The 16620-nt window shown below is 35.6% G+C and overlaps 1 protein-coding gene across 1 annotated transcript in view; it reads right to left on the bottom strand.

Annotated features, from left to right (window-relative positions):
- The window catches only part of actn3b (actinin alpha 3b), a 38995-nt gene that overhangs the window by 3008 nt on the left and 19367 nt on the right, over positions 1 to 16620 (bottom strand). The window contains exons 8-20 of the mRNA XM_016562577.1: positions 15220 to 15305; positions 14850 to 14942; positions 14118 to 14348; positions 13722 to 13869; positions 11726 to 11876; positions 9199 to 9307; positions 8896 to 9036; positions 5287 to 5469; positions 5043 to 5177; positions 3808 to 3987; positions 2565 to 2711; positions 2426 to 2491; positions 1280 to 1438 (exon numbers count right to left, since the gene is read on the bottom strand). Of these exons, the coding sequence (XP_016418063.1) occupies positions 1280 to 1438; positions 2426 to 2491; positions 2565 to 2711; positions 3808 to 3987; positions 5043 to 5177; positions 5287 to 5469; positions 8896 to 9036; positions 9199 to 9307; positions 11726 to 11876; positions 13722 to 13869; positions 14118 to 14348; positions 14850 to 14942; positions 15220 to 15305 (1829 nt within the window). The remainder of the gene's footprint in view (positions 1 to 1279; positions 1439 to 2425; positions 2492 to 2564; positions 2712 to 3807; positions 3988 to 5042; positions 5178 to 5286; positions 5470 to 8895; positions 9037 to 9198; positions 9308 to 11725; positions 11877 to 13721; positions 13870 to 14117; positions 14349 to 14849; positions 14943 to 15219; positions 15306 to 16620) is intronic.

A 16620-nucleotide genomic window follows, 5' to 3' on the forward strand; every position in this document is an offset into this window, starting at 1 on the left:
TATATATATATATATATATAAAAAGATGCTAGTCGCTATTGGAATACATACTACTCAGAACTGAATTGTTGGTATCTTAATGGCCGATCCCCATAGAATTCAATGGCAAAAATGTAAAAATTGTTACTAGTAACAGTCAAATAATTACTATTCTCTGTTGAAATAAGTGCTAGTATCTATTAAATAAGAATTAGTATCTAATTAATGTACAAGTATCTTCAAAAAGTTACTAGTGTCTAAAGGATAAGCACTAGTAGCTAATGAATAAGTGCTAGTACCTAATGGAACAGATACTAGTAGCAAAAAAAAATAAAAAATCAATCAGTACTAGTAGCATGAAAATAGATCGTATGTTTTAAGGATTAAATATTAAACAGCTTTCAATATTAGTACTAGTAACTAAAAAATAAGAACTAGTATCTAGTCTCTTTTACAATGTACTAGTACCTAAAGGATAAGCAGTAGTAGTTAATGAATAAGTACTAGTACCTAATGGAACAGACACTAGTAGCAAAACAAAAAAAAATCAATCAGTACTAGTAGCATGAAAATAGATAGTATGTTTTAAGGATTAAATATTAAACAGCTTTCAATATTAGTACTAGTAACTAAAAAACAAGAACTAGTATCTAGTACTAGTCTCTTTTAAAATGTACTAGTACCTAAAGGATAAGCACTAGTAGCTAATGAATAAGTACTAGTACCTAATGGAACAGACACTAGTAGCAAAAAAAAAAAAAAATCAATCAGTACTAGTAGCATGAAAATAGATAGTATGTTTTAAGGATTAAATATTAAACAGCTTTCAATATTAGTACTAGTAACTAAAAAATAAGAACTAGTATATAATACTAGTCTCTTTTAAAATGTACTAGTACCTAAAGGATAAGCAGTAGTAGCTAATGAATAAGTACTAGTACCTAATGGAACAGACACTAGTAGCAAAACAAAAAAAAATCAATCAGTACTAGTAGCATGAAAATAGATAGTATGTTTTAAGGATTAAATATTAAACAGCTTTCAATATTAGTACTAGTAACTAAAAAATAAGAACTAGTATCTAGTACTAGTCTCTTTTAAAATTTACTAGTACCTAAAGGATAAGCAGTAGTAGCTAATGAATAAGTACTAGCACCTAATGGAATAGATACTAGTAGCTAAAAAAATCAGTACTAATCACATGAAAATAGATATAGTACATTTAAAGGATTAAATGTTAAATTGGCTTGCCATACAGACACGTGGATTAAAGAGAAGCAACACTGGATCTTGATCTCACCTTGTCGGAGGCCAGGATCTTGAAGGAGGCCATGACCTGTTCAGCAGTGTCTGTTTCAGCGGTCTCGCGTGTCATGAAGTCGATGAAGGCCTGGAAGGTCACCACTCCCGTGTTGTTGGGGTCCACCAGGGTCATGATGCGGGCGAACTCCACCTCACCCTAACAGAAACGACCAATCAGGTTCAAGATACACATTTAATTCTGTGCTTATTGGTGTCCAGCACAGCACCTACTGAGATTGAAATTATTCCTGGTAGATGTTGGCAAAATATAAATGATTCATTATGAGGTTTGCTGCAAAAATTATGCTTAACTAAAAAAGAAATAAGCCTTTTAAAAAGATGACAAATTAACAATTAAAAAAATTAGTTTTTGGCTAACAACATATTCAACTGTGTGATAGGCCTACCTTTATTTTGGACATTTTTTTAATAAAAAAAAAATTGTTTATAATAATTTATTTATTTTATTTTATTAAAAAAAATTTTTTATGTTGAATCATGTTTCCAAATAATATGACACAAAAATTTATTTATACTGTTGACAACGTATTTGAGAATTTAAAAAATACACTACAGTTCAAATGTTTGGGGTCATTACGATTTTTTAAAGAAATTAATATTTTTATTCTGCAAAGATTTATTATATTGTTCAAAATTGACTTTAAAAAGACATTTTTAACGTTACAAAAATTTCAATTTCAAATAAATGCTGTTTTTCCTATTCATCAAGAAATCTCAAAGTAAATGTATCACATTTTCCACAAAAATATGAGGCAGCCCACAACTGTTTTCAATATTGATAAGTTTCTCGAGCAGCAAATCAGCATATTAGAATGATTTCTGAAGGATCATGTGACACTAAAGACTGGAGTAATGATGATGAAAATTCAGCTTTGATCACAGGAATAAATTACATTTTACAATACGTTCAAATAGAAAACACTTATTTGAAATTGTAATAATATTTAACTATTTTTACTGTATTTTTGATCAAATAAATGCAGCTATAGTGAACGATCCCAAATTTTTGAACTGCATGTGCCATGTAGTTTGGTAAGGATGAAGGATTTTGTCACAGTGCACTTGTAGCATTGATATAGATGGTTGTTAGTGGGAAATGTTAGTGAGTTTTCTCGTCACTCACCAGATCGTAACCCATAGAGATCAGACATGCGCGGAAATCGTCGGGGTCCATCATGCCGTTTCTCTTCTGCAAGTTAAAAACAATAATGAGTCCCCCTTGCATACGGTCACACATGAGTGTGGATGAGCGTCTCACTGACCCTGTCGAAGTGGTTGAAGGAGGCTCTGAACTCGTTGAGCTGCTCCTGGCTGATGCCCTTGGCGTCGCGGGTCAGGATCTGGTTCTCCACCTCGTTGATGGTGCGAGCGATGGTGGTGAGCAGCTGCTCCCAGCCCACACGGACGTGCTGGAGGGGGGAATGACGGATGATGCCAGAAACAGTGCCATCTTGAATTGTTGCAGGCTCTTGAACATTCATCATTCCTCTCATAACACTTAAGTGTTCTGTGTGTAATGTGGATTTGTTATGCAAGCTCTGGTTAATTGTTTTAATTTTGGTGAAGGCATTATACAAATAAAACTTTATATTATTATTAAACTAAATATTATTATGAACACTGTCATTAAAATATATAGGGGAGACCAGGTTTATCATTAATGAATTGTTAAAAAAAAAATAAAAAAAAGTAAATTACCTTTCGTTTGTTTGCTGTTTGCAGATTTTTTTTCTTTGTGATTCATAAAAGTTTTTCGATTTAAATTTAGCTAAAAATGTATTTAAAAAATGAACAGAAAATTAAAAACATTAAATACATACATGTTTTGAACTTTATACCTTAGTTTTTATATTTTATATAAAATACAGGGTTACTATGTGTTTTAAATTAATTTTAAAAGTGATTTTATCGGGGTTACTATAGTTAACTAAAATTAAAACCATTTTAACATTTTCACTACTTGAAATGAAATGCACGTTAACTGAAATAAAATAAAATATAAATAACATATTTATTTCAGCTAGTTAGATTAGTAAACATTTCTCATTTGAATTCAGTTTTTTAATTACAATTCAATTCAGTAATTCAGTTCACTTGATGTGCTAAAATAAATAAAACTAAAAATTTATAAAAAACTAGAAATTTAAAATGTGATTTTTTTTTGTGTGATTCACAATAGTTTTACTATTCAAATTGTGCTAAAAAAAATCATTAAATAATATTTTTTAAAATAAAAACATTAAATACATATCTGTTATGGAAAATTGATTTTTTTTCTTTTTACTTTAGCTATATTAGCTATATTTTAAATAAAGGCATTCGTCTTGAATTCAATAAAACGGTAGGTTCCCATTGTGACAACTTACCCCGCTATAGGACCAATATGTGTTTTAAATGATCTTTTTAAAAGCCCCCATAACACAAAACAAAATTTTGCACTAGCAATGATGTGATCCTTCTGAAAATGAAGCCTGTGTTTGTAACATTCATCCTCTGTATGAATACCTCCATGGTGTAGTTGGTGTGTTTGTTGTCGAAGACGAGCGCCTCCTGAATGAGCTGGTGATCTCCCTCCAGTTTGTCAATGTTGGATTTGTAGTTGATGATGTTCTGCTCGTACTGCTTCAGATTATTCATCTGTTCCTCCAGAGAGCCGGTGATATCCACCGACACGTGACCGATCTCCTAATAACAGCAAACCGAGAGAGAATAGGTGAACAAATGTGCATTAAAAGAGAAAGAACAGACGTCTGTAAAGAAAAAAATGAAATCGCAAACAAGTCGAGAAGCTTAACCAAGCTAAAAACTAAAAGCTACCCATACTTTAATGCAATTAAAGTGGTTAGTAACTACAACTAAAATCATAAAAAAAAAAAAAAAACATTTTTGTTAAATAAAATAAATGTTAACTCAAATAAAAGAAAAAGTAAAACAACAACAACGTAATAACATTAAATTTAAGCTAGCCGGCAAGGAAACACTTATATTTTTATTTAGTTTAAATTTATGCTTTACTTTTAGTTACTTCCCAAAACTGATACCCTTGAAAGTCAAGTTTGCAGAAATGAATGGAGGCTTGAGGCAAAAGTGCCACTAAAATGATCAAAAATGCCCCCCAAATTCAAGAAAAAAATAACTAAAACTAAGTTAAAACTAGAAAAACTAAACTAAATTTATTATGGCTGTCGAGATTAAAGTGAGAAAAAAAAACAATAAAAATGACAAAAATACCAAAATGTTGACTAAAATGAAAATGAAAACTGAAAATATAAAAATAATTCAAAATAAAGTAAAAAAAAAACGCTAATAAAAATGACAAAAACACAGCAAAATGTCCAAAACGAACTAAAATTAAAATGAACTTGAAAATTGTGTTTTTGGAAATTAATGGGGGCTAAAGTGCAACCAAAATGATCAAAAATGCCCCTCAAATTCAAGATAAAGGAGCAAAAAATGCCCCAGCAGAACTAAACTAAATCAAATCTATTATGGCTATTCAGATTAAAGTAAAATGTAAAATGAATGAAAAGTGTCCATTCGTGGCATGTTGCATCAGATTTCTTCATTTACTGCATATGAACTGGCAAAACAAATCAGTTGATTGAAAAGAAGAGTGGACGTTTGGGAGAGCGCGTTTGATTATTGCTTTTAGTAACTTCCCAACACTAATACCAATGTAACTTCCTTAAATCTGGTTCTTCGCCCCCAACATCTCATGGTTTCGTGTTGAATAAGCTCACCTCCATCTTGGTCTGAATCCAGGGTCCGATGATGTTGGCCTGAGCGGCGAACGAGCGCCTCAGCCTCTCATTGGCCTGTTGCCTGGTAACCTCTTCCTGCAGCATCTGGTCTCTATGGGGAACCAGCTGCTTCACCTGCAGGGGGCGACAGATCAGAAACACACATCTGAGTCTCTTTATGCGTCCAGAAGTGAAGTAAATGACTAGCCATGAGCTTTGGACTGTGTTTGTACTCTGTACTCACAGCCTCCCATTTGTTGGTGATGTCCTGTGGGCTGAGGACCGTGTACGGATTGACTCCGACCAGCTTGATGCCGTAGGTCTGAGCGATCTTTGTGATCTCGTTCTGGATGCCCATGATGGCTATGCGCTCCTTATCGGCTTCTGGCAGGGTGGCCTTGTACTGGTCGTGAGCTGTTATCAGACTCTGAAAGACAAATGGAGATTAACAACATTACAGGTGTAGTTAAAGGGGTACTATTATGCTTTTTCACTTTTTTTCACCTTTAGTTAGTGTGTAATGTTGCTGTTTGAGCGAAAAAAAGATCTGCAAGGCTACAAAACTCAAAGTTCACTCAAAAGGGTAATATTCTCTCTAACAGAAAACACTTCAAGAACTACAGCAAACGACTCGTTTGGACTACAGCACACTTTTTTACAGTATCACTCATTTAAATAATTCCCGCCCACTGAATATGCAAAAAAATATTTTGCCTGGGTGAGCTGTGTTAGAGACCATAGACTGTGATGGCAAAATTGGCGACATTGTTAATATTTACAGCTGAGCAGATGAAAATCGCGGTTATGGTAAGGGGCGTGTCATTTCCAGAACTCGCTCTGAGCGTTTCGCCAATCACAACGCACTGGGCCAGCTGACCAATCAGAGCACATTTCGTGTTTCGGAAGGCGGGTCTTCATTGAAACGGGACCTAAACAGCATGTTCGAGACAGACTGGGAAGAGAGTTTGATTGACAGGCGATCTGACCAGTCATAATGCCGAATCTGCCATTTTGTCCGACAAACAAACCAGACAGGAGGGTAGATTAACGTCGGTGGACTTGAAAAATGGTGTGTATTGACGTCTTTCCACATTTGAAACAAGATACGCAGTCGTGAAAGACAGTTCTGGAAGGTAATTATACGAACCATTTTGACGACAGGCTTCAGAATGACCGAAACAACATTTCCCATCGCGCAAATTCACATGATTTTTTGATGCACATCAAGGAATTTATTTGGTAAAAGTAGTGGTGGGCAAAGCGAGGCTACATGAAACACTGAAACAGTCGAAGCAAATATGCCGATGCTTCGAAACAATTCGACACCCGTCTCTATGGTGACACCTAGTGGTCATTTTCAAGTATTGCTCTGAAACAGCATTGACAACGAATTAGTTAAGCGAATTGACGAATTATAACGTACATGTTGTATTTGACAGTTCATCATGGGGTTGGGGGAGTGGTTAGTGTGCTCGACTGGCATGTTGTCAGAACTTGTAACTTTAGGTTCGAATCCCCTTTAGGTTCGAATCCCGGGTGAAGCATAGTTATAATAAATAAAGTTGTGTTTTTAATGTTCTGTTCTTGTAATGTTTTGTAACATCTCTCTGACAACTGAATTAACTCTTTATTATGTTATATGTTATTTTGAATATGTTATTTTGGTCATGAAAAAAATAACATTAATAAAAGACATCAAGCCACAACGTCTGGCATTTTTTACATATAAAGATTTTTATTCAAATATATGAATTGTTCTGCTGCATTAACTCCACTTTTATACTTTGCGGGAGTTAGGTTAAGACGTGCGATTGTGTGGTTTGCTCCCGACCCTGTCGATCAAAAGCAGATTCGGGTCTCGAAACACTCGGGAAACGCCCCGATGCTTTGATTCGCCTTAGTCACGTGACATGGGGGTTTCGAATCACACTTCGGAGCAGTGTTTCGAAACATCTGCGCTTCGGGATCTCGACACCGTGTCGAAACGTCAGTTTCGCATCAGCCATCCCTAGGTTAAAGTGTTTCCGCTATTGTTTATGTGCACGTTTTCTTATCAGATAAAGAATTATCTGACTCAGTTTAGTGCTTATGCACATTTTTTGAATTTACATTCCTCTTGGCGTTTCCATTCAGCGTTTTTTTATGCGATATCCCAAAATGCGCATAAAAATAGGTGGATGGAAATGTAGCTAATGATCTCCTTAATGCAACGCGATTTCTGCAATCTCACAAATAGGCTACTTTCATCATAACCATCACAGTGAAAACACAATATAAATAAAAGACTCGTTGAGCAGTGTAAACTGTGTATAACAGGAGTTTCGGTGAAAACGCAGAAATCAAATCACTGATAGACTCGCACTGCTCCAGCGATTATAAAGAGATCGATCTTTAATTGCTTTATAGATCTATAGATAATAATATAGATAACAGATGCATCTCACACTACTATCAGGAACAGTGTGAAGTCTTACTTTGACACAAAAAGCGTCTGTACATGAGCTGCTGCTCTTTACAGAAAATAACGTGTTTTCTGGGCTACTCACTGAGTGTTTCCTTTAATAACCATCATAAATAATAAACAGTTATTCAGAATAGAAAGTGCTGTTCGTGTGCATGTCTTTTATCTAATAATGGGTGAGTAGTTTCACGTTGCTTCATAAAAGCCAGCACTGCACAAGATGGTGTTGATAAATAGGTTTGTAGTGCATTACAGTGTTTTCTGCTTCAGTTACATGCTACAAAAATAGACACTAAAAGTCTACAAATGCGAAGCTTACGTATGCAGCCTGCGATGTGAATAATGCAGCCTGTAAATGTGGGCGCTGAAATAAATACACTCTGCTATGAAACAGGCCATATTGTTCCAAATTCATCAGGGCATGTCATATAAAAAAACTATTCATCAAAAAGTAAAAACGTTCTGCATCTCAGAAATGACATTTCCATTGTGCTGAAAATATTATCACATTATTTCATGCTGAATATTCTACTGCACTTAGAAATGCATCACATGACAGAAGTTAAATTAATTTCTAATGCTGTTTTGTGTTCGCTTTAAACCTGCACCAGTATTATTATTACAGAGCCTCGCATGACATGTGGACAAAAATACATTTATTGTGGCCACGAATTAATTCATTCCCTAGTTTTAGTAAATCATGGCCATGTTGTACAAATTCATTCCCTCGTTTTGATTTAATACAAAAACATGGCCACGATTTACTAAAACGAGGGAACAAATTAATAATTTTGTGCATGTAATGTATAGTTTCATTATTGAACCTTATGACAATATTCAGGTCACATTTCAAATTTTACTCTAAAACCAAAAGAAAAAAAGAAGTATACTTTAATTTGAGTAAACTTGAAGTTAAAGTATAGCTTCCAAGTATTCTTTATGTAGTAAGTATACTAATATGAATTTACTAGTAGCATACTTGTAAGTTGTAAGAGCACTGTTTCAATACTTCTTGGAACTAAATTAGCCCACTTTTAAGTTAATAAAAGTATACTTTTAAGTGTAGTAAACTTTAACTAGTTCTAAAATATCGGTAAAACTAAACAGTGAGTTATTACTGTAAGTGAACTTGTGCATTTACTGTTAGTTCACTAGTTTTATACTTATAGGCCTTTTTTTTTTTGTTTAAGTGCACTTTGAAGTATACTCTCAGTAAACCAATAGTCTAATATTTTTTATATTATACTTTGTTATACTTTTATATTATACTATTATATTATTAATCACAACTACAAGCCAAATATACTGAGACTATACTTTTCTTAAGCGTATGTATTTAAATATTTGAAATATATTTGAAATAATTTTTGCATAAAGCTTCACACTGCTGACCTGGATTTCCTCAATGCTGTGCACGATGAACATGTCCTGCAGATCCTCCATGGCTCCATCCATCCAGTTGTTGAAGGGCGCCGCCCTCTTGGCGAACTCCAGGTACAGCTGATCAATCGTCTCCCAAAGTTTTTCTACACGCTGCACGATGAAAGAGCAGAATCAGCTCGAACCAGTTACAAATAATGTACTTTTCTACTATACTAGGGCTGGTTTTCCAGTTGCACCTTTATAGTGGGCATCTAATATTTGGCTTCACACTGTAGCATGAGTTTGTTTGGAGTGTGTAAAGTGTTTGTGCACCTCTAGAGCGTCTCTTCTCTTCTGGGTCAGGGTTCCCAGGTTGTCCCACTGGTCACAGATGCCCTGGCAGCGGGTGTTCACTGAAGCAGCATCATGATAGTCTAACTCACTAGACAGAGAGTCAAACACAACTGAGCACCTTGTATGGAGTTCCTGCATAAAGCCTGTTGTTTTAAATGTTGAACCCCATGAAAATGTCCAGGTTCTTACTCCAAAACCAAAGAAGTATACCTCACAATCTCAGAAATAAAGGTACAAAAGCTGTCACTGGGACAGTACCCTTTCAAAAGGTACACCACTGTACCATATTTACCCCTAAAGGGTGCATATAAGTACCGTAAAGGTACATATTAGCAGTGTTGGTGGTAATGCATTACAAGTAACGTGAGTTACGTAATCAGATTACTTTTTTCAAGTAACTAGTAAAGTAACGCATTACTTTTTAATTTACAAGAAAATATCTTGAGTTACTTTTTCAAATAAGTAACGCAAGTTACTTTTTTTTTCAATTTATTGATTGACAGCTCTCCTGTCCCCATGTTGAGAGAAATCAGAAGATGTTACTGTAGTTCAAAATAAATATGAATATGCATTAATTCATCTCACCCACAAAAAAAAAAAGATTCAGTATGTGACGAGTGGGGGCGGGGCCGAGAGCCGTGGGAACGGAGCGAGGCCAGTGGAGTTACTTTCCATAAAAAGTAACTAAGTAACGTAATTAGTTACTTTTTTTATGGAGTAACGCAATATTGCAATGCATTACTTTTAAAAGTAACTTTCCCCAACACTGCATATTAGTACCTAAAATGTAAATATTAATTCCTAAACGGTACACATTTGAAAAGGCACCACCCTAGTGACAGCTTTTGTACCTTTTTTCCTAAGAATACTATATGTAGTAGGTATACTAATATGCATGTAGCAAACGTATAAGTGCACTATTTCAGTACTTCTTGAGACTAAATTGTCCCACATTTTTAGTTCATAAAATAATACCTTTAAGTGTTCCAGTAGTGAACTTTAACCAGAAGTAAAATCAGTTCACAATGTGTACTATACTACAAGTGAACTTATATTATTTACTGTTATGCCGAGTTCACACTGCACGATTTTAGCCCGATTTTTCACTCGCCGACAGGTTTTGTGAAATCGCCGACAAATGCCCGAAATCGGAGGCAAATCGGTGCTCGTTCACGCGAGTGACAATCATGCAGTGTGAATAATCAAAGACACGATCTGAGGGAATCTCCGACGCGTCGCCGACGCCCGTGAAATATTTGGCATGCTAAATATCTAGAGCTGTCGGCGATTCACAATCTCGCTGTGTGCAATGGTTTCTGACTGAAAACTACATCGGCGATGACCTACAGCCAATGAGAGACCAAGATACAGGGCAGAGGGAAGTTCGGGGAGGAGTTATAGACCAGAATATCAGTATTTTAATAGATATATATATACTTTTTTTTAAATAATTGCAGTCTTGCTTGCGAGAACTCCGGTCTGACGCACGCCTGGCTCGAGAACTCCGGTCTGACGCACGCGGGTTCTCGCGTTATTTCCTTATCACTTCTCGCGTGTGTATTGTTGTGAAATGTAGTTTGCGGACCAGACAGAGCTGTCGGCGATTCTTCCTATTGTAAAGTCATGCAGTGTGTAACCTCCTGTCGCCGATCCATCGTGCAATGTGAACACAGCAGCGACTGACTGCTACCTCAGATAGTCGTGCAGTGTGAAAACCACGGTGACCCGACGACTTTGAAAATCGTGCAGTGTGAACTCGGCATTATTTTTTACTAGTTTTAAACTTCTAGCCCACGGTTTAGTTTATGAACGTACACTGAAGTATACTGTGAGTAAACTACTAGTTTAGTTGTTGTATTACACTTGTAAGTAAACACAAGCCAAGTATATTTAGATTACTTAATTATACTTTAAGTATATCTCAAAATCAAAAGATTATGTACAAGTAGGCCAAGTAAACATAGACTTTTAAGCTAAGTATACTTCAGTATAATTTTGCTAAGGATATCTCTAATGAATACTTTAAAAACAGATTGCAAGTATGCTCATTTTGAATGTTTTAAAAAAGTATACTTATAGCACACTTGAATAGACTTTTTATTTTGCATTAAGAATACGAGGCTAGTTTATGACTAGCCAAAAATAAAACCATTTTGTGGTTTTATTTTTATGACAATTAAGCATATTCTCAGTGAAATTCTCAGTTACCACAATGAAACATTTTACTTTTGAGTTTCTTTTTTGGGTAACGACAGTTACTCTCAATGCTGATTCCCATTCCTGTATTTCAAAAGATACAATGTTATGTATTGTATACTTTTATTTTTTTTATATTTACTTTTTTGTTTTTTATTATTTTTGCATAATGGAAATGAGAATTAATTACAATGAAAATCACGTCAAAATAGCAAAAACAGTTTTTTTTATTTTTTTTTATACAAAATATGTTTTTTGATTTTGCATTGAAATATGAGGTTCCCCCATTAAAACGTTCTGTGTTACTTACTTCAGCTCTTGAGCGATGGCTGCGATCTGCTCCACTCGGTCCTGGTGGGCAGCCAGGTCGCTCTCAAACGCCTCGTGCTTCCTCATCAGAGCCCTGATCTCCATCAGAGAGGCCGTCTCATAGTCCTTCTGAGACAGCAGGTGCTCCTTTCCTGCAAACAGAGGTGTCAAATCAGAAATGCAAGAATGGTCGCACGCTCTGAAATGATTATAGCATAGAGATGTATGAAGCTCAGCTCACACAGAAGTCGATTTCAAACCAAGCAGCTTTCTGTTGGTTGGTTTTCTGTTGGATCCGTGCAATTTTGCAGTAAAACTCACCTACTCACTAGTCCACTTTAACAGCCTCTTGCAAACTTTCCATCTTTTTAATTACAGACTGAAAGTTGTTGGAAGCTTAGTGTTGGTGATGCTGTCATGTGACCGTGGTGCACTTCGTTTATAGCCTAACTTTAGATTCTTACTTCTGCCGATTGTACTTAGGCTTCAAAGTTCATAAAATGTGTTAATTTGTGAAGATCTTGAAGCACAAAGCATGTAAGAATCGTAAACTTTTGCTGCTATATCTTTCGCACTCACATGAAATTCCAAATCACATGGATTCCAATTAAAATTACTGGACTTCGCCTAAAAAAATGGCCAAACAATGATAAATGTGACCGCATCTTAAGGCAGACTGGTGTCAAGAGCTCAGAGTTTAACCTTTATATGAAAACAGTGGTGTATGCAATATAAAAATCACACATATTTGTGACCCTGGACCACAAAACCAGTCATAAGTGTCATCATTTTTCAAAATTGAGATTTATACATCATCTGAAAGCTGAATAAATAAGCTTTCCATTGATGTGTGGTTTGTTAGGATCGGACAATATTTGGCTGAGATACAACTATTTGAAAATCTGGAATCTGAGGGTGCAAAAAAATCTAAATATTGAGAAAATCATCTTTAAAGTTGTTCAAATGAAGTTCTTAGCAATGCATATTACTAATCAAAAATTAAGTTTTGATATATTTACAGTAGGAAATTTACAAAATATCTTCATGGAACATGATCGTTACTTAATATCCTAATGATTTTTGGCATAAAAGAAAAATCGATAATTTTGACCCATACAATGTATTGTTGGCTATTGCTACAAATATACCCCAGCGACTTAAGACTGCTTTTGTGCTCCAGGGACACATTTTATTGTACAATAGTAGATGTTTAACCAATGACTGATTTTTTTGTAAAGCTCCTAAAAGTGTGAAATGAACCAGTATTTTTGGGAATAGGAATGCTAACGCATAGCTTTCTCCAGGTATTTTAGACATTGTATGTTCATGTTTAAACGAGTTTGGGGAAATCTTTTGGCCAAGCAGTAAAATTCGTCTACTCACTAGTCCACTTTTACAGTCTTGATGTGTTTATATACAAACGCTCTTGCAAACCATTTTAACTCAAAATTAACTTGTAGATTTGAAGTAAGCGTTGTTGGAATCTTAGTGGTGCTGAATAAAAATTCACGCGACTGTGATGTAGTTTGTTTATAGCCTAACTTTAGCTCTTTACATCTGGTGATTGTATCCAGGCTTCAAAATTCATAAAAACTCTTTTAATTTGTGTTTATACTCTTTTTGCATTGGCTTGACACACAAAACCTGTAGGAATCATAAACGTTTTTTGCGAAATCTGCATGTAGAAGACGTTCGCCCTTACGTGAAATTCCCAATCACATGGAATGCAATTTAAATGATTTGATTTTGCCTGTTAAAATTAGCATAATTGTGACCGCATATAAAGGCAGACTGGTGTCAAGAGCTCAGAGTTTAACCTCCATATGAAAACAGTGGTGTATGCAACATAAAAATCACACATATTTTATTGTACAATAGTAGATGTTTAACCAGCAACTGACTCTTAAAAGTGTAAAATGATCATGCATTTTTGGGAATGGGAATGCTAACGCATTATGCATTATGTTTAAACTCTTGTGTAAATTAAGCATGGTTACCTGTGGTCCAGGACTCATGCAGGGAGCATTTCTGCTTGAACTTCTCCGCCAGATGATCGAGTCTCTCCAGACGACGGATCTCGGTGAGGAGCCATTCCTCATAACCCTTCTCTACCTGCTCTAGACCTTTCCATGCGTTAGCAATATCCTACAAACAAACAAACACAGTTTCTCAGTGAGCTTCAAATCGCAACATAATCAATTAGTCAAATCAAAATCAATTGATCTGATTGGCTGAATTTCTAGAAGTGGGATTGGCTGTCAAGTTACAAGTAGTTTTCTACCAGACTGCTGGTTAGGAAGACTTAGGAACAGCATGCAGAAGATGCTTTTTGAAAGGGTCAGAACAGCCAGACGAAAAAAAAAAAACTTTTCAGATGGTTTTGCGTGACTTACCGACACCATCTTCCCCTCGGAGGGCATGAAGGCCGGGCGGTTGCTCAGGCGGAGTTTGGTCTGCAGGGTGTTGAAGTTGATCTCCAGCTGGCATTTCTCCTGAACGCGTGGAGGCTTGTGGATGCGCCTGTAGTCGCGGAAATCCTCCAGCTTCTGCTGCATTGCGCGCATGGTCTGCTCCGCCACGCGGTTCTCCAGCCACGGGATGGTGCGACGGATCCACTCCAACAACTACAGAGAGATGGAGGAGATAGAGACATGAGACAATGTAGGTCTTAGAGGGAACAGGTGCTCCAGGGTCACATTTATTAAAATGGACTATTTCAACCAACATTTGTATGAAACGTGTATTTCTATGTTTTCAACCTCCGAGTCCTAAAACCCAGAAACGAGTGAGCATCTTAGCACTTCCAGAGCCATCGTCCTGAAGTCAATGGTCTATTCTGAATGGTTTTTGGGGACATTAAACATTATCAAGCCAGTCAGTTAAACTCATCTAATCACAGTATTCGTTGTGCTTATGATTGCGCTCTTGCAAACTGATGTTTAGCTTTTTACTTCTGCCAGTTGTATTTATGCTTCAACATGCAAGTTGTGTGAATTTGAGAAAGATTATCACGATGAACAAAGTGTGTAAGAATCATAAACCTTTGTTGGTCACAGAGCCTATTTTCAGCAACAATCCAAAAATTCCCATTGGCTTTTAGCTGTGAGCTTCTGAAAGACGCTCACCTCACTGGCCAGTTTCTCATACTCCTCCATCAGCCTTTCGTTCTCCTGGTTCACAGCCAGAACCTTACAGATCCTGTTAGCCGCGGTCTCGGCCTGGGGACAGAGACACGGGGAAAGCAAGCATAACAAATTCAGTTTAGAGTTAATGCGCCTGTATCCAAGTCTCCTCACTTCATTTACTTTAATTTGCACGTTCATTTACTCTGCGTTGCGCTGGAGAGCGTCTGGAAGCTCAATGCATTACTGTAATCAATTTCCTTCAGTCATTTACACAAACCGATCCCAGTTTACACATCTTACACTGTAATAATGAAAAACATTAGTTTGAGAAATTTCATTCAAATCTGATTTGACTTGTGGTGACTTTTACCTGCTCGGCACCGGCGAAAGCATGGTAAAAGCAGGACACGTAGGTCATGATGGCTTTCTCATCAGGTTTAGGGGTGTTGACGATGTCTGAGGACAAAAAGAAACACAGTATCAAGTTGAGTTCAACCAAAATCCCTTTACAGCAAATCTGTGGTCATCTTGGCCAACAATTATCTATGAAAATTCAGAAATCTATTTGTCAAGATGAGATTTCAATAACATTCAGTAACATTTCAAATCAGCACTAAAATCCCACAACACAGGTATCACAAATTATAATCATAAATCTAGTCATATTTATGATATTTGAGTCCAATTTAAGCTCTAAAGCAGCTCTACATAAGATAATAGTATTCATATTGAGCTCAATATTGTTCAATGTTGATTCAGTTCATCAATTATCAAACAAATTCAAGCAGCTCTACAGAAGACAACAGTGTCATTACTCAACTCAATTTAGTTCAACGTTGATTCAATTCAGTTCAATAACAGTGTTAATGTTGTAAAATTCAACAATTAAAAATTAATTTTAAAAATAATAATTTCAGCGCTAAAGCAGCGTTACAGAAGCCAATAGTACTGATATTCAGTTCAATATAGTTCAATGTTGATTCAGTTCATTAAAATAACAGTGTCAGTGTTGAAAAGTTAATCAATTATGAATCTAATTCAATTTAAACTGTAAAGCAGCTATCATTATTCAGCTCTATAGTTTAGTGTTGATTCAATTTAGTTCAATTAACAGTGATAATGTTGTAAAATGCATCATTCATGAAACAAATTCAATTTCAGCTCTACAGAAGCCAATTAATATTCAGCTCAATTCAGTTCACCATCATGTATGAAACAAATTAAATTTCAGCTCTACAGAAGCCAATTAATATTCAGCTCAATTCAGTTCAATTAACAGTTATAATGTTGTAAAATCCATCATGTATGAAACAAATTAAATTTCAGCTCTACAGAAGCCAATTAATATTCAGCTCAATTCAGTTCAATTAACAGTTATAATGTTGTAAAATCCATCATGTATGAAACAAATTAAATTTCAGCTCTACAGAAGCCAATTAATATTCAGCTCAATTCAGTTCAATTAACAGTTATAATGTTGTAAAATCCATCATGTATGAAACAAATTAAATTTCAGCTCTACAGAAGCCAATTAATATTCAGTTCAATGTTGATTCAATTCAGATCAATAACAGTGTCAATATTGCAAAGTTCATCAATTATGAGACAAATTCAATTAAACTGTAAAGCAGCTCTACAGAACACACTAGTATCGTTATTCAACTCAATTCGGTTCAATGTTAATTTAGTTAATTTGAATAACAGTATTGATGTTACAAAGTTAGTCATTATTCAGCTCAATTCAGTTCATGTTTTGCACTCATCCAATATC

This window comes from Sinocyclocheilus rhinocerous, unplaced genomic scaffold, assembly GCF_001515625.1.
Source record: "Sinocyclocheilus rhinocerous isolate Xijiao unplaced genomic scaffold, SAMN03320098_v1.1 scaffold1183, whole genome shotgun sequence".
Classification (NCBI taxonomy): Eukaryota; Metazoa; Chordata; class Actinopteri; order Cypriniformes; family Cyprinidae; genus Sinocyclocheilus; species Sinocyclocheilus rhinocerous.